Here is a 24,535-nt window from a genome sequence, read left to right as displayed (position 1 = left end):
ACCAAATAAATTTCTTTTCAATTTAAGTTGAAAATTTGCCTTAATATGCAGAAAAATCGTAGCGAGACTGTTATGCGATTATATACAATATAATATACCAATGTATTTGCATACCAGTCCTATCATGTTCATCGGCTCGTTCGACAGCTACTAAAACACTCATTGTTATTAATGCAATGGTTGTTTCATTTGCTATTTATGTTCTTTTACCGTAAAAAATAGTTATTATAGTACAGTCAAATCTCCGTAACTCGATGTTAAGGCGACTATCGAGTTAGGGAAATATCGTGTTAAAGAACACAAAGTCAGGGTAACTTTGGTAACCCACATTTACTACACGTTCTTTAACTCGATATCGAGATACGGAATAGCGAATTACGGATAAGATACTGTATGTCCATGGATGAATTGCCAGATAAAAAAAAAACATCGGATTGAATGTTTTCTCAAAACACACGTCATGATGTGGAATGTGCTTACAGTCATGAGTCCCAGTCATGAGAGACCCAGATGATCATCTTTTTGATAATGCGGAAATGGAATCCGATGGAAATGATTCGAGATGTTCCAGAACAACCTGATTCAGGACGAATCTAGCTAATCTGTTGTATGGGAGATCCAGAATGACGAAACAAATTTTTCAGGCAACTTCTGTAAGCATTGACCGCTGATCTAAAATACAGTGGCTCGTGGGATGTGCCGAGCCAAAGTCTTTCTGTATTTTCCCAATAAGCAGATGAAGAAGACGATAACTGCTGATGGTTTTTATATGGAAATCTTGCTTTCTTGTTGAAAAGTTTTTATTTTGCAAACTTACAAGCAAGTACTCCTTAAGTCAATTTTACCAGTTATCGAAAAACGCAAAAATAAGTTTTAGTTCGATATTTCTGAGCACCAGCAAAGAATCATTACAAAATTTAAATGAAAAATGTAAAATGAGCTTTATTTTATTTTATTTTTTGTTCCTCATTTATTTTTATTCCCCTCGTACCACCCAAATGGTTAACTACGGACATAAAAGAAGGTTAATATTTGTATAAGCCTTATCTAAAATGAAAATCTGTAATGCATCGTAATTGAAAATACATAATTCTGTGTGATTTGATGTGATGACTAATTTAAAAATATTTTCGAAACAACGTGAATACATGACATTTACAATGCCATAAGCAAGTGTGTATTAAATACAGTCAAACCTCCATGAGTCGATATCTGAAGGGACTATAGACTCATAGAAACATCGAGTCATGGAACAGAAATGGTTTGGAATGCTGTTTGAGCGAATCATCATAGTTACCATGGAATTTTGTTTAAATATGGTTCCATGAGTGAATATTAAGACATAGAACATCGACTCATGGAGGTTTCACTGTATAATTGATTTCCCTTTACTTCGTTACACATAAGTGAATGACTAGTAGTACCGAGAGACCGTATGTAGTGCTTGAAGTGGTACCATCCTGAGCCCGACTACTATACGGACTTTGATGTGACTGTTATGCGAATATTTTCAAGATGGGACAACACAAGTGGGGTTTGTTTTTGTAAAAGTTAGGAACAAAGGTTACTTTTTTAGCAGTTTTTATCGATCTTCTGACGATGTTGCATTGATTTATGCAAAAAACGCAAATCGGTCAAAAGTCGACATGGGACTGTTATGCGATTATGGACAGTTTAGTCCCAAAAACTCTATCAATTCTTCCAAAATATGTAAAATAGGAATATCTTCACCTGATTTTTTTTGTTTATTTTGAATGGTTGAATTAGAACTGCCATTCTTTCCATTAGTGTTTTCTTTAGAATAAGTCATATTTTTCTGAACATCAGGAATAACTCGAAAAGGAGTAGTAGAGCTAAGAGGAGGGAAATGAGTATCAAATGATGTTGATGGTTGAGGATTTGTAAAATCATCATTTTTTATAACTGATTTTATGATTCCTTTTCTTTTAATAGGAGATTTATACATAAAGTGTTCATTATCATTATTTGATATCTCATTATTATATCATTATTAAGTTGTTTCAATTACTTCAGAGTATGATAAATTGTTTCTCTTTATAGTTTTCTGATTTGATTGTTTTTTTTGTGCAATATAAACGGGACATACTTTTAAACAACTATGTTTTTTACCACAATAAATACAAATATCTGAGGATTTATTACAATCTACAGATGAATGACTTTCACCACATTCAGAACATTTTGGTTTTTTTCGAACGAAATTGCGATGTGTGACTGAAAACAAGGCAACGATCGCAATGCATTATTTTCAGATATTGAAGTTTAACCTGAAAAATAACATATCTGCATAATCCGCAAAAACAGATCCTTCAAATGCAATTTTGATGCATGTATGAAGATTTTTTATCAGTAAATGTTAATTTCAATAATCGCATGCAATCTAGAATTTTCACAGGCGTAATTGCTTTATTTTTTAATATACCTAAACCGTAATTTACAACATCATCACAGCTCAAATATTCATCATAAATGATCGGTGTTCAGACAGACTGTACCAAGTGTTTTAAATGTTTTCAGGAAACGTACCTCAGACATTCCAAAAATCAAACTATTTGCATTATTTGTGTAAGATGAAACTTATCTATTTGTTGATAAGTCTGTATCAAAATAATATAAGAAAAATCAGAAAACATATCTTCAGAACGCCAATATATCATCTACTCCGGTCCGTAAACTCGATATGAATAGCAAAAAAAGTTTAGATTCTAATAATGAATTTGCGTCATCACGGAATCCGAAAATAACCCTCAATTATCCAAGTGATGTTTTTAATTTCCTTAACAGATTTGTACAATTTATAGATTTCCGAAGATAATTCACTATTTTTATCGGATGTTCCATCCCCGCCAGTCTCCATATTGATGGGATAATAATAAAAAAAATATAGGAATACAAGGAATAATTAGGGCAATAAATTAAATAAAATTATACTTACGGAACTTCAATCCGAAACAATGATTTGAGATCGTCGAAGCTAATCAGATATATTTTTTAGTACGTTAAATTAGTTAAAGTTTGATTCTTGTTTAGTTCGTCTCTATTTATCAAATCCTTGATGATTTCAGCTTGTTCAAATCCTTGGAAATGAAATCCATCTGAAAAATGAAAAAAAAAAAATGACAAGCGCGGAAAACTCACCTTACTTACCAAAAATGAAAAAAGGACTGTATACAAATGTATTCTTGGTAAATCTTAAATAGCCAATAACCTTCAAATTTTACAGATCACAGTGATTATATTCTGCCTGAGTTTAAATACTGAAACAATATTATAAAGGCAGTAATACTTGGTAGTATCATCATTGTACCAGTATCCGCTCATGTCCCTATTTCCGCTCACTAGAGTAAAAATTGATTTTTCGTGTCAAAAATCAACATTTCTCGCATAACCTGTGATGTTAGCGTTAGCGTTAGCGTAGTTACGGTATACTTCGTAGATTGGATACCAGCAACATTCATGTTTCTTTTTAATAATCTCATCCTGACTACTTTCAAGAACAAGGCAGGGGAGTATACCTTGTTCAAATCATAAACAAGAATACTAAAAGCATGAATATCGCTATTCCCGGCCACGCCCATCTTTACCGTAACTTGGGATAGGGGAAGGAAATGTTGATGTAGCACTTACTTAATGAGAGGCCACCGACTCAGCGACACCCTCATAAGTGCTACGGAGTTGGAGGTTGGGGAAGGTATATTGTCAGGATTCGCCTAGAAAGCTGGCGATAGACCATAAATATTTGTTGTTTAAGCGTTTTTAAATTAATCTTTTGAATGCCGGCAATCAAAACAGAAAACAATAACTTATTTATAGTATAAATAGTATTTCGCGAAATGCTTGTCGATTGTGCAGTAATATTTTTGCTCAATAACCAGTAAAAAGCAAAACCGATCCCTCCAGGGTCATCGGATTGTATAAAATAACGATACGCGTAAAAAAAAATCACGCCTATTGAAAAACTGTACTGTGCCCATTGAAAAACTGTACTGGGTGGTACTATATTTTTAGATAATCGAAAAACGAAAGGAAGCGCGTTCGAACTAAACACCCTAGGATAACACAGTCGGTTTTTCTGCTCAAAATTATACGAAAAGCAGAATCGATCCCTCCAGGGTCATCGAACGGTTAAAAAGCATCCACAACCGATTGTTAATTGCGTAACACCCGCCCGGACAGAATGCGCAATCTGAACATAATTATCAAACTCCGAAAATAACATTTTCCGTTCAAGAAACGATCAGAAGTTCCACGACGCGGACAAAAACGATCCGGAAGGCTCACAAAAGAAAAAGTATCATACTGGAACAAACTCACCGGATTGATTCTCTAAATGTATGTGCTGCCTGTCACTTCCGGATGATTCGGTGAACTTAGGGCAGCCAAAAACCAACAGTACTGAGGACACAAATCAAACAAATCACTTTTTCATTTTTCACTTTTCACTATTCCATTTCTGTATGTAAAAACTGTCCTGCTTGGGCTTCACGAAGCACTACCCAGCAAGACGCTTCAAAACAGGAAAAAAAAATCTCCGGCGACGAAAACATGCGCGAAACCGTGAGCCAAATCTATCGGACGACGCAAAACCGAACTGTCCTGCTTGGGCTTCATGAAGCACTACCCATTTCTCGCATAACCTGTGATGTTGCCCTAAACGCCATTGGTAACCGAGTGTGTAGCTCTTTGTTTCTAAAGAAATGAAAGGACCAGGATGAAAACTATCACCACTGGGAGGTAGAGGAGTATCTTCTCTTCATCGTTGCATTGTTGAATAATGTGTAAATCCATTCGTTTGCTCGGTAGCAACAAGCTACACACTCGGCTACCAATGGCTTTTAGGGCGAGATCAGAAATTATGCGAGACTTTTCGCACGGATATATTCTAGCAATATTAACAACTTTCAAATGAAGTCGTCTGACTTTATTTTCATTTGATATAATAATTCTTTATATTGAAAACATAAGACCTCGTGAGCCACTAGGAATTTGTGTGTGTTCCAATAACCGCATAATTAACAAAATTCGAAATTATGCATTTTTTAGTAAGTTCGTCACGAAATCTGTTTACCGTGAGCGGAAATAGGAACACATAGATGCATATGTTATTGTTATTAAATATTTTTTTGTAAAAGTTTTTCAAATTCTTTTTATTTTGCCGCTGATTATTTATACTTGGAGCTACACTGTGACGTAAAAGTAGTATTGATCGTCACAATAGTTATTTATGATAAACATTTGAACACATAACTTCCCTTAAATGAGCGGAATCTGGTGCACTGATGGAGCGGAATCATAATGCGCCACCCTATTTTACATAGTCTATATCAGTGGATTGAGAATGAGAGCGAGAGTTTCTGTTTCGATACTCAACGCATGTTTTTAGTGCAGCATGCTGCCGCGGTTGCACCTTCGCTTTGCGGATCGTTCTGCATCAGTTCTAATTCGGCCATCCGGGAAGCCGCGTGACTCGCACAACCGATACCGTTATCCACGATTCTGCACAATCTTTACACTCTTGCTTTTTGTTTTCCTTTGCTAATTATAGAAACAATGGATCAGATTAGGTCACTGTACGCCAATGTGAAGGACAATCTGTTACTCGATCCCAGTCACGGTAACAAAGAGAACAAAAACAGCCAAAATGTGGCCAACGGAAAGCAGCATAGCACCCATCAACAGGAACGGAAGCGATCACCTGGACGTGGTCAGCAGCAGAGCAAAGCTAAACAGAAGCACGAAGCGGATAAAAAGCAACCTTTTAGGCCTAAGCACAGAGATCTGGAGGCGGCATTGAAGGCAGTGATTGTTAGTGACCTTCGTGCACACCTGTGGGCAGTGAATGAAAACTTCAAACAGAATCACTTAATGGCACTAAAAGCGATAACGTCGTTCTTGAACGAAAACCTGCGCGTAGATGTCGCTGACCCAACGTTTTCCAACAAAAGTCTTTCCTATCCGTACGACGTGCTTCCTCAGGATCTAAAAGAACTGATTGATGACACGATTACCAATGCAGGCGATCAGAATGTGCAATATTTCTACGATCTAACGTTGTCCAACCTGACTGGTGACATGAACAAAAACTTACCGCACCTGGGCCATTCGGTTCTTCTGCAGGCAATGGCCATTAGCAATCCTCAAATCTGCGTCAACAATTTAGCCAGGAATGCCATCCTGAGGAACTCTTTCCAAAACCGAAGCAACATTGGGCTCAGTTTGCTGTGGGCTCTCGGGCAGGGAGGTTTCCACGACCCCAGCGTGGGTCTCAAAGTGTGGCAGGACATCATGGTTCCGGTGATCGAGCTTAAAACCTACAGCAAATACGTATACGAATATGTCCATAAAATACTGCACCAGAACCCGTCTGCCAAGTAAGTATGCTAATGTTAATTCCGTTTGGTTTTTCGGGTGATAATTTGTGGGGTTTTCAGGAGCTTATAAACCATGATGCCAGTTGGCGATCGAAAATGTGTCAGGGGGAATTTCTCAAACAGCAGTCTCAGCGAAACCAAATTTGTTTTAATTTTCTCATCGGCGCTATCCACTCACACCATCCAATTCGTTGGTTCCGTTTAGCAAGATCAACCGATTGATTCTAATGATGCTAATGTCGCATCAATCTCATCTAATTGCGTCCCCACCGGTGGTGAAAACAAACGACAGAGAACGTAAACCACAACTTTCGTTGAACGAACGACTGCCTACCAGAAGTGTGGAGAGTGCGTTAAATGTGGTTGGTCTCTTGTTTACGGTTCTGAATGGAGCATCACGCGCCAAACTTAAACCAGTAGCCGCTGCGGCTCCAATGTTGCAACGGCGTCAGTGTTTCTCAACTTTGTAATTTACGAGTTGCAGTTTTCAGTTTTTCATTCAGGACGATAAAACTTAGTTTTGATTTGCAATATTCTGTTTAATTTTGTTGGACATTGCAGTTGGTAGAGAATCTTATTCTTCTTCTTGGCATTACGTCCTCAACGGGACAGGGCCTGCTTCTCAGCTTAGTGTTCTAAAGAACACTTCCACAGTAAATTTGGGTTTCCATCTAATGGCCTTTGGTTTCCATCTAATGGGCTAATGGATTATGCCCTCCCATCGCGGCAAGGTCGCATAACCATAATTGTGCTACGAAAAACGAAGTACTCAAAAGTGAGTTCATTCCATTCAATTCCGGGGCTTCGTGCGTTTACCTAATTTTGAGTTGATGGGGTAGAAGTTGTTTTAATTTGCAGCCATGCAAAAAAATACATAATGGCTAAGTTCTTGTCACTCAACCGGCAGAACTCAACTGCCAGTACCATGCCACTTACTCAAATTTGAGGTAACGCACTAAGCACAGACAAACAGACGTAACATTCTGATTATTTTAATCGCACAACAGAATAGCGCCCAATTCTAATATCTGATAGTTGGCCGACGGGCCACTCGTGGATCGCTTTTGTTCGAGTTTGACGTTTGCTCATTACCGCCACCTAGGTCGCGGTTGGCCAAATGAAGTATTTTTAGCATTGGGCGTAAATGTTCACGTGACTATGTTTTATTTTTTATTTTGTTCTAGTTGTTACGTCTGTTTGTCTGTGTACTAAGGTTCGAATTTTGGGTTGTTTTGCTTTTTGCTCTCTGACAACAATAGAAGGAGCGAATTAAATAAGGAGAGAAAAATAACTCAAAATGAGTTAAAAAAAACTCAAAAATGGATTTCCATCTACACAGAGAACACCTAGTGAGAACCACTGCGTCAGTCGCGAAAGTATCCAATCCAATCATGGTAGAACAAACAATAATCGAAGCAAAAGGTTTCTGGTTTCGACCGCTCCTCGAATTACATTGCGTTGGCTATCAACGCTGCAGGTTAAGCGAGCAACAACAGTATTGCCCCACCGTGGTGGACAGTGCTGCTGCAGTCAATAATACTTCGATTGCCACACTAATTGAGCTCCACCCAGCGCCACTAGTGTTTTGAGACGCATCATGCCCTCATAGAGTGTGACGCGTCTGTGAGAAATTAGTTCTAACGGATAGGCACTACTATTTTTGTTTCGTTTGACCTGGATAACTATGCGTCAACCCACAAAAGCGTCAAACATCACGTTACCTAGATTAACGTGGAGATAACCCTTCGTTTAAGATTACTTAAACCTAGGGTGATCATCTCTTGGAGATTACAAATCGGGAAATGTTGAGAATTTCACAACTTTCTTGTAAGTTTAATTTTGTGTCAAATTTCAAATTAACTCATATTTCAAACAGCAAAGATTTCATTTTTTTTTTTCTTAGAAAATGAGAATTACAAGTCAAAGTCAAAGAATTGATTGTCATGTGATGACATTTGAGTGGAAAATCACTGTCAAAGATGAGTTTTCGGAATGTTCAGAATGTGGAACATCGTTTTTTTGTGTTTAGATTCTTAAGTATAATTAGCCTTTTGTTAAGACAATAATTTGTCACTTTTTCGAAGACATTTGGGTGTTATACTTTGCAAGTATCTCACAATTTGCCAAAAACTCGCTAGAAGTCCATCAATGATTTTGCTGGCTTTCTGACAAGAAATTATTGTTTGGTTATTGTTTGAAATCTGTCAAAAATCACAGCAAGAATCATCTTTGCCTAACTGTTGTTAGAAAACATCAAACATCTCGCCAGGAATCCACCAACAGAAATTCTTCAGGATTTAGTCGAGAGTCTCAACACATCATTCTAATTATCCAAAGAAATCCTGCAACAATCTTGTCAGCAATTTATCGTTGATTTTGACAGAAATCGGCTTAGTGTTCGATCAAGAGCAAGGTCTAAATAACTAAGAATGTCAGAAAATAACCAAAAATCCAAATATGATTATCCCTTTCTTCTCCATGATAGCTCCATTTGCAACATTGTTTGTTCATGCACTTTTTGTAAAAACTTTTTTTTTCGTGAAGAAATAGTCGAAAGTCGAGGGAAATAAAGGGTTAAAAATCCACTTAAAACCTTTTCAGAGATTTATTGAAGACGCAAGGAAATATGATCCAAAACTCATCATTAATCATGATGTGTAATGCATAGTTTCGGTCAAGGTTTCTATTAATATTATCTCCACTGCAATTGCAAATTGCAATATTACGATGCATCGAAATATTGCACGACGGTAGGGAACATTTTTATGTTGCCATGAGTTATTTCAATTCAAAGTCTTTATGATTGGAAGAACTTCAACTATACGATTTTCATTACCCACTTGTCCCACGGTACCTTATGAAAAATAACACCTCAACAGAATCTTATAATCAGAATATGTGCTGCTCAATCAGGACCGATGGTAACACTAATACTAACCGTGCTTTCTTTTGCACAACTTCCAGGCTCGACATCTCATCCAGTGACTTCCTGACCATACTGAGCTCCCTGACGACGCAGAACAAATCCAACCGTGATCTGTCCGTACTACTCGAAGATGCTTCCAAGCTGCTGGTTGAACGATACGTTCTCAGTGCCCCAAAAACTTCCAGCACCTTCACAACGCTGTTCAAAAACATCCAGTTCATCGCGAAACCGGAACTGATCTACTTCGGACTGATATTGTGCCTCACGGAAGACCCCGAGTGCTGGACGGCCTGGCGGGGTCTCTATAAGAAAAACATTCAACAAACCACGGATCTGTTAAGTTTTATCGGTAAGTTTAGTACAGCATGTATGGTTGTGGATAGAGATTTATCAATTACATTCTTTGTCTTTAGAAAGCACTTCATCGAAATCAGCATCGAAGCTGTTAGGTGATAGGCTGTTTCATCAATTCTTGGATGATATACAACATATTAACACGGAGCTCGGAGAAAGCAGAAAGAAAATAGATGGACTCAAAGGATCTGTGGCGGTGTTGCAGGTAGGTGTATCTAAATTTCTAATTTATTGTTATGTAGGTACCTACTCATGTAAATTATCGATTACAAAAGTTGAAATAACGGATGTTCTGCAAAAAAAAAAAAAAATCAATGGCGTCTAAGTGCGTCGTTTTGATTTTATCGAAATCAATTATACTTCTATTAGAAGATCAATGTGTTGCCAGAACATATTACCCTAGCTCGACAAACAAGATTAGACTAGGGTTCAAATTGGTATATCTCACCACGAAAAGGAGATTACTCGCGTTACGGGTTATTGTGACCGTTTAGAAATTAAAACAAGGTCTGCCGTATTTATTTTGCTTAATAAAATTTGTTTCTTTGTACATCTGGTACTACTCGATGTTTACGTCTAGTTTTCCGGGTATTGCCTTCAGCACTTTGCATAAAAAATATAATGTTCAACATTCTCTGCCACAACAGGATTATAACTACACGGGAAACATGATTGTCATATATCACAAGTGTTCGAAGATTAACAAAGTCTTTAACAACTTCAAACATATCCCCAATAAGTACTACTTAAGTGTAAACATCACTAGGACTTCCACTCTATATACATGCAACCATTTACTTCAATTTGATTTTTTCAGGATTCATATTCAACCTGTTTATTGATTTTTAAGTCGCATTCGACTCAGTAACGACAATTTAGTTGTTGCAGGTAATATCAAAGACTTAAGGCCGCACGGGACGATGTTTTAATTACCCTCTCCATTTCAAGAAGCAAATCTCAAGTAGGGCATAACAGAGCCGAAAACTTTTCTTTGTTTACATTATTTACATTTTAAAAACTATGTTAGTTCGGGAAAGTTTTAAGGTTAACAACAGGACAGGAGAGGATTTTTCGGGATTTCTACTTAGACTACTAAGCTTATGAAGCTTGAAGGGACAGGATGTCCAGATCTATAACGAAACTAAACAGAAACGGTTTGTGGGAGAAACGACGAGAAGAGGACAATTTAAGGGGGCAGGATCCGTCATCAATTAGGGAATTTTCAAAAGACAAATTCATTAAAGTTTACATGAAAATATGTTCACTGTATTCTACTCTCCAGTTTTGAACTTAAAAACTGCTGTTGAAGTTTCGATGATGATGATAATTACGATGACGAAGCGTTGAACGTTAAAGGGGAAAAAGAAAGACAGGGAACGAACGACAATCAAACTCGAATATTGATACGTTTCAAAAACAGATAGATGAAATCCATATATACTAAATGAAGGCCCGCCAACACTTCCCTGACAGGTTTCTGTTGTTTTCCTCGGATGTTCACCGCATCCCCACACGACATGTTCGATATCCTGGCAAACACAGAGATTGCTTTCTGAGAGCCCACATAAGCCGACACATGACACGAATGAAATCACGGCTCATGCCAACCCCTTAAACCATGTTTTGTTCGACACCTGTGGAAATATGGAATGAGCCATCTACCCATTTCTGTTGCCAGCTGAGCAAAGTCTCCCGACGGGCCAATGCAAAAAAAATCATCTAAGGCGAATTGACGCTCGTAAACATCGCCTTCTTTAGCGCCTACCTTAGCCAGAGAGTCCGCTTTCTCATTGCCCGGAATGGAGCAATGGGAAGGGACCCAAGCTAGGGTAATAGTGCAAAAGCGATTTGACAAAGCACTCAATGCTTGGCGTATTCCATTCAGGAAGAACGCTGGGTGCTTCACCGGCTTCATTGACCGAACAGCCTCTAGAGAGCTTAGACTGTCGGAAAAAAATGAAGAAGTGCTCGGGTGGGAGAGAAATGATGTACTCTAAGGCGTAAGGTATAGCTGCTAGCTCAGCAACATATACAGAACATGGCTTTTGAAGCATGAAGAAGCCGCAATGAAATACGTTTTTAATGTTTTGATGTATTTTTTGCGTCCAAAGGGAAAAATATAATAATTTCTAAGAGATTGGCGTCTATATAATTTGTATGGAGTTAAAAATCTCTTAAAATCTTCAAAGCCGTTTTTTCCAAAGCTCCTTTTGATTCTATTCAGATTAAGTTTCCAGTTTTTCTCTGATTGCTGCATTCTCTGGAAAAAAAGTATTTACAATAGGGGAAAAGCACCAAATTTCGGCCCATTAATACGATTTAGGCCTACTTTGAATGAAAGTCCAGATTTCTTGTAGGTCAAAAATTAGTGCTTTCCCCCTACTAGCAAAAATAAAGTACACAAGGTCGATTGACCTAAAATTTGAACTGCGTGTTGGAAATATGTAGCTTCAAATTAGATTTGTAAATAAATCATCAAATGCTATGCAAATATGCCTAAGTACCCATTTTGACAAAAATGTCAATATTTTGATACTTAGATATTTTGCAAACAGAACATGCCTTTTGCTAAATAGTCACATTTCAAAAATATTCAAATTTGAAAATTTTGTCATTTTTCTCAAAATAACATATTTTATTAGCTTCCAAACTCTTGAATATAATTTTATTAATTTTCTATACATCAAATTTCAAGTTATTTATGAGACGTAGTTCATGTTATACAGTTCCCTAAACTTGAACATATTTGTATGAAAATCGATCTTCATGTACTTTATTCATGGCAGTACAAAAAACAAAAATACAAAAAAAATATTTGAAAATATGAGTTTCCCTTACGTTACAGGTTTCTGATAGAATTGCAAATATGTTTAAATTTTAAGATTCTGATAGGAACCAGATAAACTCTTTGAATTGAGCAGTGCTTTACAGGTTTAGCCGTATTCCTTCAGATCCTGCTGAAACGTTAAGCGCATTTTTAATTCAAATATTTTTGAAAACTAATTAGAGTAGAATTTAGAAGATTTTGGCCTAATATTCATATTTTTTGTAATGTATTGAAGCATGATAATTGACCAAACCATACTGTGAGATTAGGCAAAGAAAAAAATACTCAAATATTGGAAAGTTAACTTTACGTTAGAATTATATGTCCAAATGTCTAAAGAGAAAACATTGTAAGGTGTTTAAAACAATTTTTTGTTCTTAATTTTGATTCCTCGGGAGCAGGTAGGTATTGAAATTGCTTAGCTCATGAGCAAAAATCAGTCTATTTTAGGCACACTTGATGATCAGCTAAGGGAGGGGTAGGCCGTGATTTGCCAAGCTCGTTGAGCGTTTACGATCATTGATCAAACCTTTTGTGATCTGCGCAGATCAGCAACAGAAATCAACTGATCACGGCAGTTATTTGACCAATTTGGAGTGTATTGAGGAATAATGTTTTCTCAAATAACAGTGCTCTAAAATTATTCAGGCATATAAAATGTTTTCGATTCAGAGTATGATAATTTTGAGGGCTCATTATATCAGTTTGTTGTCCTGAATGCGGCGAACAAATTTTCAAACGAACAAGTTTTTTTTCTTGATCTAATGTTGCAATAGAGGACACGTGGGGATTTTTTTATTATCGTACAAATTGGGCCGAAGGGTCTAAGATTTTCATGAAACTTTTTCCATAGGCAGGGCTCATGGGTATATGAATAAAAAAAAATTGAGAAAAAATCAGGGTCGCCTATTTTTCCGGAAAACTCAGGTGGAAATTTTTTGTTTTCCCTTGACACTACTTACTTTAAAAAATCATAACTCAAGAACGAAGCATCGTAGAAACAAAGTTTTTATATGAAAATTTAAGCAAATTTTCTCAAAAATCCAAAAAAAATATGAACTGGAAAAAGTTTTCCACAAAGTTTCCACCGTTGGGAAAATTCGTAAAGAAAAGCCGGAAAAACTATGCCCGAACTCGTGGAAAATTTTCAAAAAAATATTTTCGAGAAGGTAATTTTATAAGCTTTAATCACTGAAATTTTTGGAATGCACTTTTTTTTTCGTTTTTGAGTTATGGCCAATTTTGTGAAAAATGTCCAGATGTGCCACATAAGACTTTTCTTTGAAAAATCATAACTCAAGAACGAAACATTGTAGAAACAAAGTTTTTATATGAAAATTTAAGCAAATTTTCTCAGAAATCCAAAAAAAAATATGAACTGGAAAAAGCTTTCCACAAAATTTTTCACCGTTAGGGAAATTCATAAAGAAAAGCTGGAAAATCTATGCCCGAACTCGCGGAAAATTTTTATTAAAATATTTTTGATAAGGAAACTTTATAAACTTCAATTCTAGTAACTTTTAGGATGTACTTTTTTTTTGTTCCTGAGTTATGGTCAATTTTGTAAAAAATGCAAAGATTTGCCATACATGCCTTTTCGTTTAAAAATCATGACTCAAGACTCATCATGACTTGTCGAACCGGTAATGGAGCACTTCACGCAAATTTTCATCTTTTCCGTAATCCACCGAACTCCATTCGAATGAAGCTTACTGATGAGGCCTTGGCTGATCGATCGTAGATTTGTCCTTACTGATTTGTGGCCGTCCAGTCCGAAGGGGTTACAGCATAAAGAATTGTATTCGTAATATTCAACTTTGTCCATTTCAACAGCTTCGGGAAAACTTTTTTCACTTTCCAAAAATTAATAACGAGGAATATACAACTGATAGACAACACTTGCACTTTCTCACTGCTCTTTGTTAGTTTTTGGTAAACTTATGATTCTCAAGCCATTTCAACGCTTTAAACTTGAATTGGTAAATACTTATTTGTCATATTGTCTACCCATTTATTTAACTGTCAATTTTGTAGTTACCTAACAGGAAAAAATTGCCTACATTCTGATTGAAGAAAACTTTGTTTCTATGTAGTTTCGTTCTTAAGAAATTTTGTTTATGAACTTATAAATTTGTAAATATATGGTTCAAACAGCTGATCCTAGCAATATTTGATCATGTTTTAGGAACGAAAAATGAGCGTATTGAAAAATATTGTAGGATTGGATCTTATTGATCGCTCTTTTCAAATATACTTTGTTTGAAAGCTGGAATAGCTAATCGGGTTTTCATTATTTGTTTTCATAAACAGTGAAAAATGTCCTGGGAAACTGATTCCATTTCAAAAATTTCATATTTTCGAGATAATTTGAATCCGGTTCGACAAGTCATGATGAGTCTTGAGTCATGATTTTTAAACGAAAAGGCATGTATGGCAAATCTTTGCATTTTTTACAAAATTGACCATAGATCAGGAACTAAAGAAAAGTACATCCTAAAAGTTACCAGAATTGAAGTTTATAAAGTTTCTTTCTTAAAAATATTTTATTAAAAAATTTCCGCGAGTTCGGGAAAACTTTTTTCAGTTCATATTTTTTTTGGATTTCTGAGAAAATTTGCTTAAATTTTCATATAAAAACTTTGTTTCTACAATGTTTTGTTCTTGAGTTATGATTTTTCAAAGAAAAGTCTTATATGGCACACCTCCCAGACAACCAGAAGTCGCAAAAAAGTGCACGTAATAACTCGTTTACTCATGCAAATCACATCAAACCCGCAAAACACGGTGGATAAATTCGTCAGACTGATGAGTTTCATCGCATAAAACGCTTCTTTTCTGAGTTCATTTGCACATTTTGTTTCGTCTCGTACACTTGTACAAAGTAAGTCGAATCATTCCGTAGCAGCTGTCAAATGAACATTTGTTATCATAAGCTAAGTCACATAAGATCACAAATTATTTCGGTAGAAAATTTATACACTCGCATTGTATGCTATTATTCATCACATAATATATGCACGCATATCGCCTCCACTTTTGTACGTAGAAGGCCTTTTCGCGACATCTTATAAGTGACATTTTTCACATACAAAGCCTCCAGGTGATTTCGTTATGCGTACATTTTGGTTGTCTGGGCTGGACATTTTTCACAAAATTGGCCATAACTCAAAAACGAAAAAAAGTGCATTCCAAAAATTTCAGTGATTAAAGCTTATAAAATTACCTTCTCAAAAATATTTTTTTGAAAATTTTCCACGAGTTCGGGCATAGTTTTTCCGGCTTTTCTTTACGAATTTTCCCAACGGTGGAAAATTTTGTGGAAAACTTTTTCCAGTTCATATTTTTTTTTTGATTTTTGAGAAAATTTGCTTAAATTTTCATATAAACACTTTGTTTCTACGACGCTTCGTTCTTGAGTTATGATTTTTCAAAGTAAGTAGTGTCAAGGGAAAACAAAAAATTTCCACCTGAGTTTTCCGGAAAAATAGGCGACCCTGAATTTTTCTCAATTTTTTTTATTCATATACCGTTAAGTCACCAGTCACCGTGCGGCCTCCATTCACCGTGCACATATACAAATTCATTCAGAATATTCATACAATTTTCACAAATTATTCTTTTGTCAGCAAAATAAGATAAAACTGATGAAATGAAGTAGTTTTTGTCACAAAGCATTTTGAAAAACCTTGTTTATGTAGTCAAAATCATGTGGATTCTGTTTGATAATGAGATTTTTCAACACTCTTAGTAGAAACGCCAAAAAATCACATTTTTCAATTTAACGATACAGTATTAATTTTTTTCTAAATTTCAACAAGTTTTCACTGCGGATACTATTAGTAAGACGTATTTCATCGTATGAGCAATGAGATTTTATGCAAATTAGAATTTTTTTATTGTGTTTCAGTCGAAACCAAACTGCACGGTGAATGGACCCTTTTCAATATATATGGTGGTAGTTGGTCCCTAGTGATTTATCCTACCTCCGTTCTGGTCACGATCTTCAGATTATCGTGATTCGTCAACATCCGTATTGATAAAGTGGAGGGACATGGTTGAAATGGAGTTTAAAAGAAACGAATGTCAGAACAGGTATCCACCGGCGACGCCAAACGGACCAACGTAATGTGGTGTAATTTGGGATTTGTGGATTGAATACTGATATTTTTTGCCAAGCATCAATATGGGTGACTTTCGAGGATAGCGAAACGTAAGGATAATAAGGTTAGGACAAGGTTGTGGATTTACTGGGTAAATCCATCACATTGGGGTCATGACTCTGTGTCTTGTCAGGAATAGGGTCTGATTGGTATGGTAGTATGCAATAGAGTTCGGAATTGATAGACAGACTTTGAGGAAAGAAGTTTTGAACGTAAGGCAGCAGCACCTTGGATCTTGGAGGGCGCAGGTCTGGAGAGTTGGGCGCCGTGCACAAATTATGGGAAGTATTTGAAAATGTTTTCTTGTTCAGATTGGGTAACGCAAGAGAGGATTTTTAGCTCTGCGTTATATTAGGAGGATATTATAGTGCATGGTCTACTGATGACTGTGTATTTTAAGGGTGATCGAATGAAAGCTTTGTTGAGTAAAGTTACTGTTGAATTTTTGCAGTTCGTAATTGTTTTGAAATGTTTGTCGGACAATGAGAAAATTTTCTAGGGTATTTATTTGGATGCTAATGCATTATATTGATAAATCTAATTGTTCGTATCACACGCGAAGCATAGCATAACCCAATGTATAATGAAATTAGGTTCGAAGAAAGGATTAATATTTGATCACTTAAACTTTACGCTGCAAGATATTCTTAATCGTTTTTCTTTTCTTCTGATGTACAGGAATAACTGGTATATTTAGCTAAAATAATGAACAATCATACGCATAGAGCCTACGGGTCATGCAGTTAGGATTGAAATTAAAATAATATTGCGCATTTCTTTCACACCACAGGTTTATCGCAGAAGTTTTTACATGTGCGGAGGCGTTGGTAGAGGTGCGCGATTGCGTCGAGTCGGGACGGTGTTTTCAGCGGACTCATTTTTCGCAAATCGAAGAATGAGTGCTCTGAGGGCATCAACATGATTCGATGAGGTCCCACACTTTTATTTGCGCTTTTGCACTTGTAAATGTCTTACTAAATAGGAATACTTTGTGTTAGGGAAAGTGCAGGAGAACAAAATATAATTCATTAGAATTTTCTGATAGAGGCAGAGTTCACATGTTACTTAGGTATTTAAAAGCAAATGAGAACCACATTAAATAATAGATAAACACTAATGGTCATATTTTTATATTTTCATTTCATCGCGGTCCTCATTGCTCGAGCGGAGACGACAAAACTCGAGGTGGATAGAATCGACGCAACTACGACACGGAAAAGAAATAGATGAGAAACTATCGATACATTTATTCAACTATAAAAACCACGTTTTAACGTAATGACTTTATTTCTTCTCGTTTCAGCAATCCAACAACCAAACCATCTCTACTATCTTTTCATTTCCTCTTCGTTACATTTATAGTCCCTCTGGCACTGAATCGAATGACGCATTCCGCTTTTTATTAGCGATGTCTTTGCTGTACGTTGAGCATGGTGTCGGAGGTGATGTGCTGTGTAGAACATCGGATGTTCTACACGGCACGCTACTTCCGGCATTTTGTTTGGCGTGCGGGATAGGCAGTGCTAGTGATGATATGAAGGCCGCTATTCGGTTTAGTGCCAGAGGGACTATATCTATTTAATGTATCTGAAGCTTGTGGGACCGCTTTAATTCCGGCGCCTGCTTGTGGAAGATCCCGGTGTGCTAAACGGTATAGGACATGTTAACGGGGGAGGCGCTAGGTCCTCACCCAGCCCGTGTCTAGATGGGCGGATAATTGTCTGCCAGGGTGTGGATTGAGCAATTACAATTACAATTCAGTCGAAACCAAACTGCACGGTGAATGGACCCTTTTCAATATATATGGTTCCTATTACCGTGCATTAGTGTGAAAGGCATGAAATTTTCCAGTAATATTAGATTTATTGTTATGTCGTAATTAAACTACTTCATATTTAGTTTTTGAGTGGATATGGAATGGCTTGGACAATACAGTCAAACCTCTTATAACGATTTGAATGAAAAAATAATTATTTAGCCAATTTTTAAACTTTTTAAGGTTTTTATTGTAAATGAAGATTTGAATACTCTTAAAAATAAGTGCGCACACAACTAGCAACATAGTTGCTCCATCAACAACGTTTTTTCAAGATAGGAAATAAAATCATCACCAAAACTATATGCACGGTGAATGGTGCTCTAGTGTGCACGGTAAATGGTGACATAGAACGGTACGAGGCGACCCTAACATGAAATTTTCAAACATAATTTTTGAGTAAGTTTTTGTTTTGCATCACTAGTTTTAGATTTTTTCCTGAATTATGATACAATTTCACGCTACGTAGTGGTATTCTAGTACGCTTCAAATTATTTGGAAAAGTTATATATTTTTTTGAAGTGCAAACTTTTCTTAAATGCACGGTGAATGGTAGCTTGACGGTATCCATGAGCCCTGCCTGTGGAAAAAGTTTCATGAAAATCTGAGACCCTTCGGCCCAAACCCGTACGATAATAAAAAAAATCCCCACGTGTCAAATTTGGGTAAAGAGAACTTGAAGGGGCGGTCCATTAATAATGTAAGGGTTTAGGGGGGGGAGGGGGGGTTTGAGATTTCTTACGCGCCATACAATTTATTTTTAATTTTCATACAAAAAATCTTACAATGGGGGGAGGAGGGGGTTGAAAAACCCCAAAAATTGTGTTACGTAATTAATGGTCGCCCCTTGGGTATCTTCTTGGCCGAATTATTTGAAATTTTGCAATAGAAAGTACATCTATACTATCCATCTTGTGGCCAAACATGAGCCCAATAGCTTTCGAAAAACCTTCCTGCCGAAGAGAATTAAAAGTGCCATCAATCCGGCTCCCTATGTTCGTGTAAATTTGCATCGCGCAGTAGGAGATGGGGTGCAATTGCATTGAAGGCACTGAGTAATATCGATTGGTGACCGCTGCTCATTCTAATATTATTAGGATTGTTCGCATTCTGTACTGTACACGAAGTCTGGGAAAAAATATGCTTGCCGCAGCACCTGGTTCTGCTGATGGTGGAAGAGGACACGACTGCTCTAGAGTTGAGCTTGTTAATGACACTTTCGTTTCCTCACTGATATGTTTCACGAGACCTTATTATCAAATATATGGAAATGGATAGGCCAAATATTGGATGGAAAAGTAAGAACAAATTTCCCAAATGTTGAAGATTGAAGTTCTTATAATTGATTTTCACAGTGAAATTTGATTTACTTTGCTCACATCGTACAGTAGTCGTGATACTGATACGCTTTGGGGTTGGAATACTGTTGCTAAGTGAAATTCTTAGCTCATTGTTTATTTCAACAGTGATCTCTCATGATCACTAACTAGAATCTGATTGAGTGGCACAGTTCGCTCACAGAATATGGTGGCTTTGATTGCTTGAAGTTCATGCTCATCAAGCTCGCTCACGTCTTCAATGCCTGTCTGTGATAGGTGTCCAAAAATTACTAAATATGAGGTCACTGAATCCGAATCAAGTCTCAAAAATCTTACTTGTTAATAAATCGGTAAATTTTGGAATTGAATATTGTGAACTACCGAATACACCGTTTAAGGTGCCTAAATATAGGCAATATGCTTTGAAATAGGCAACCTGCTTTATATTTTTTTCCCTGTAAATAGTTTTCTATCCTGGATGCAAAATCGCAACTAAGTTCAGAAAACAATACTAGAATACATGCGACAAATTATTTAAACGATGTCTTCACATGGCCTTGACAATAGTCAACTGTTTGGAGAAGAACCCTTCAACAGTTCATCGAACATTTTCTAAAAAACCTGTTTTTTCATGGTAAAATTACCTTCAATGTCAATCCAAATTCAGAAAAATCAAGAGCAGATATCAGACAATGCGTCATCACTAAATTTTTGATAATTGAAATCAAATTATGTACAGCTCTCTTGACAGACTCTACAAGTAGGTACGGGAATGATCAACTTCTCCCACTGATCAACTCAAGGGATTGCTAAGAGGATCATTTTCTGTTGCCTCTTATAAAACTATAGCGGAGCTCACCCATACGAATGAGCGCATCAACAAACTAGCTGGTGCGAATGTGGGGAAATGAACCACGGCTCACAAATTCAATGCATTACTTGCGTTTCATTCTGAAGAAATTAATTCACACTTCTTTTTGTTTTTGTCTGTTCTCTATGGTTTGATTATCCGAAGAAACATTTGCTTTCCTGCAGCTCATTACACTCATCAGCTTTTGCAGATTTCGTTGCGCTTCATGCGTTTTGTACTGTTTTCTCTCGTAGGAAAAGGTAAACATCCGAAAAATATAGGTGTGTGAGTGGAATTTGACTCTGGAGTATAAATTATGCTCCGGATAAGGAGGCACAGCTCAATCTGTCAAAATCAAGTGAAAAATAGGACGCCATCCCTCTGGATCAACTACACTCCGAATTACGGTACCAGAGATGTTTAAAATCAAGCATTTTAGTTGCTGCTCCGAGGGAAGAATGTTAAACCTATGTAAAAATCAACTATTTTGTTTAAAATATCTTGTATCATTCCCGAACGGCTTTTATTGGAGTACTAGCGCAACTACTGCAACACGTGTACCAATAGTGGCTCAAGCGATTTTATGCTCAAAAAATTGTTTTATCGCTCTTATTATATTTTCCCCATGTGGTTTGATATTTCTCTGTTGACGCTATAAGATCTCTGTTCAGGCTTTTCGTTAATATGTTATGATTTTCATTGCTTGTGTAATCCACTAGTTTTATGGCTTTGGCACTGGCATCCTAATTAAACTTTTGGAATTTCTTTCTTCTCACTAATGGATGACGAGCACTATATGTAGCTACGCGTATCTCAGTATTGACATATTTAAACTGAAATATATAAACAAGCAAACATTGAAGGGCATATTTTTTAAGGATAAATCTAAATTCCAACGATATATTTTGTATATTCTAAAATGATATTCAGTCCCGAAATAAAAACTTGATTATCAGAAGGTCAATTTGCTCTACTCACCCCTACGAAACGTGTACACTTCTCTCCCAACTCGAACTGGTCGATTGATACCCCTCGGTTTGCGCTGCTTCTACCGCATAGAGCCAACGAACATCTGCCCTATCAGTGGTTGAACCGTTCCATGGTGCCAGCTTTTGACAACACGACGGTTTTTCCTTCAACACACACCAGTACTGAGGGTCAGTTCCTCTCCCATGAAACTGCTTTCAAGCGAGCCCTCTCTCTCCTATACTGTAGTAACTGTAGGGTAGAGGCACACCACACATCCATTCTCGGGCTCTGTACTTTCAGTTGATTTTCTGCTTTTATTCCGAACAGCCACGCATTTCGTATCGGTCTGTTTCTCGATTCGCTTGTTTGATATACCTTACATTGAACCTAACTAAACTAGCTGTTGTATAGTGTGTATGCTGGCTTCTCTCAATATTAGGGGAGTGTGAATTGATTCGTGTGCACCACCAGGCAGCATAGAAGACAACGGGGTGAAAGGAAGAAAAGAAGAAAACTAAACCGCATTTTCACATATTAGCCGAAGGAAAAGCTTTAGGAAGTTTTGATTGAAGTAGCTAATTTGTGTGTTATTTTTTTATGTAAGTTTGTTCCCAACGATGGAAAGTTACATGGTTGAGGCTGCTGCTGCTGCTGTTGCTGTTGCTAGTACTGCTCTATCTGAAATCAGTGTATAGGTGATATAAGCGAAACCGCTATTGGAAATCGGTGTGAATCGTGTGCTAAAACGGCAAATGTGGTCCCGAATATAACGTATATCTGTTACTGGGGTCTTTATCGCTTCTGTGCAGTTCTGTTGAGAGAAAACGTTAACTGATGATATCATGGGCTGCGATTAGAGTGATAGTTGACCTGTTCTAGAAGGATGCTCCAAGTGTGTCATACACCGTTAGAACGCAGAAAGGAAAAAATCGATAAAAAAAAAAAAATGTCCAATGTGACGCTCCCCGTTGCTGCGCTAGGGCTCTGAGCCCATACGAGCTGAGTCCTATAACCATGTGCACAGTGGTCTAGAAACGAGATCGATCTGCCGAGAATGAAATAGTGGTATAGGCTGTGAAATAAGTAGCAAAATCAGCAAATAGTCCTATCTAAAAAACTGAGACTCTCTTTGGTTATGTTCGCTCTCGATTATAACGTTTCCATCAATTTCTGCAATGAAGATTGAAAAGTGTTAGTTTCAACTGTTATCCGCTGTCAGAAGAACATCTAAATCCGTAAAAACAAGTAGTTATCGAAAATGAACATACTCAAAAAGAGTCTCTCTTTGCAGATAGGACCTTTAGCCATAGGCTAGTGGAACACCCTCTACGGTTAATTCAGAGAAAAGGTAGAATCGCAAAAGTTTAACATGGAAAAGGATGGAAAATCAACTTTAAAATGCCCCTAAAAATTGAAACACTTTGTAATTAAGAATAAATTTTGCTTTCAGTATCATAAAGGCCTAATTTCAGTATGGAATAGTCTTTGGGTTAGTACAGCTTAGTTGTAGTAGAACTTGGATTCTGTCTTAAAACTTTAAGTGAAAAGCATTTTTACATATTGGAGCCGATTTTGTAATCCTAAGTCAGAAAATTCCATACAACGTTAAACGCCTAGAGGTGTGCAACGCCCTGCTTTAAATAATGATTATCTTCCAAATATTTTTATATTCCAAAAACGATTAATATATGTTGAACTTGATGTGAAAACGTAAGAATAATCTGATATCTATTCAGAAATATAATTTTACAAACAAATCTAATAGACTTATAATGGTGTTTGTAATGTTTGTTTCAACTTAAAATACATTTTAAGGTGATTTTTTCTATGATTTATTTGCTTCAATATATATAATCTAATCCACGTTCTCTATTAACCCGTATCCGATCAGCAAATGGAACAAAGTTTAAATTTCTGCCATTCTTAACGGATTGCATTCGTTTTAGCTCGAATGGATTCGTCTGGATGTCTAGTCTAGTTCATTCTTAATGAGAGGCCCCAAATAAGTCATTATTATTTTTCTTCTAAACTGGCAAATTTGGGTTTTTAATTTGAAAAAGCAACTCAGCCACCTAGAAATAGAAGAATAGTTCACAATATTCCCTAATTTCGAAATTTCCAAATTTTGTACAAAAACCGGTTCACATCGAAGTCACTGAACCTGTTATCAGGTAGCCAATGTCCTTCAAATGATTTCCTACGACCATGTCTGAGATAGGTTTTGAAAATGTTGTTACCTACCCTAATTTGGCAGATCAGAAGAAAAATGAAATACCTAGTCCTATCTTGGGCTGGTTTCAAGAAGGTCCTATGAATACCCAAGGTCAAAGTCCGTCTCAGTGTCTTTTTTAGTTCTCAAATGACGTCCGTATTCCAAATAAAACAAAAAAAAATTGGAGTAAAATTTATATCAATTAGTTGGGTCAAAGTTGATGGAAAATTAAGTTGGAGTCATTTTTATCCGATCTGACCCAGTGACCCACCGGAATAACTCCGAACCGACGGACATTTCCAAAAACTCCATTGATCCTAGACATCCTGACAATTCCATTCGAGTTGAAACAAAGACAGTCCATTTAGAATTGCCAAAAAGGCAGCAATTTGAACTTTTTTTCCATTTGCTGGGCGGATACGGGTTAGTATTCTTCGCAATTTGAGTTCCAACTGCAGTGATGCCAAACAGTAGTTTTCATGTGTTTATTACACACCCATTATCAAAGTTACCATAAAACCGAGAATCGACTTTCAATTATATGAAAATGTATGGGATGAATCGTTTTGCATTCGATTACCGAGATAGCAGTACTTGTTTGGAAAATAAAAACTTTCAAAAATGAAGGAAAAATCATTTTTTTTTTTCCAAAAACTTAAATTAATCTCGTTTTACAATATTTTTAATTACAAATAGTTCAATTTTTGTTG

General features: G+C 36.6%; 1 protein-coding gene across 2 annotated transcripts in view; it reads left to right on the top strand.

Moving 5' to 3' along the window:
• Window positions 1–24,535, top strand: part of LOC5567454 (transmembrane protein 214) — a 92,932-nt gene that overhangs the window by 19,508 nt on the left and 48,889 nt on the right. For both annotated transcript variants that reach the window (XR_002500628.1, XM_021845535.1), the window contains exons 2-4: window positions 5,567–6,392; window positions 9,357–9,667; window positions 9,732–9,877. Coding sequence is in view for 1 of the 2 variants with exons in the window: in XM_021845535.1 (XP_021701227.1) it covers window positions 5,567–6,392; window positions 9,357–9,667; window positions 9,732–9,877 (1,283 nt within the window). In the remaining variant the exon portion in view is untranslated. The remainder of the gene's footprint in view (window positions 1–5,566; window positions 6,393–9,356; window positions 9,668–9,731; window positions 9,878–24,535) is intronic.

Source organism: Aedes aegypti, chromosome 2, assembly GCF_002204515.2.
Source record: "Aedes aegypti strain LVP_AGWG chromosome 2, AaegL5.0 Primary Assembly, whole genome shotgun sequence".
NCBI lineage: Eukaryota > Metazoa > Arthropoda > Insecta > Diptera > Culicidae > Aedes > Aedes aegypti.
Note: the sequence above shows the minus strand (reverse complement) of the source record. Positions and strands in the feature narration are given on the sequence as shown.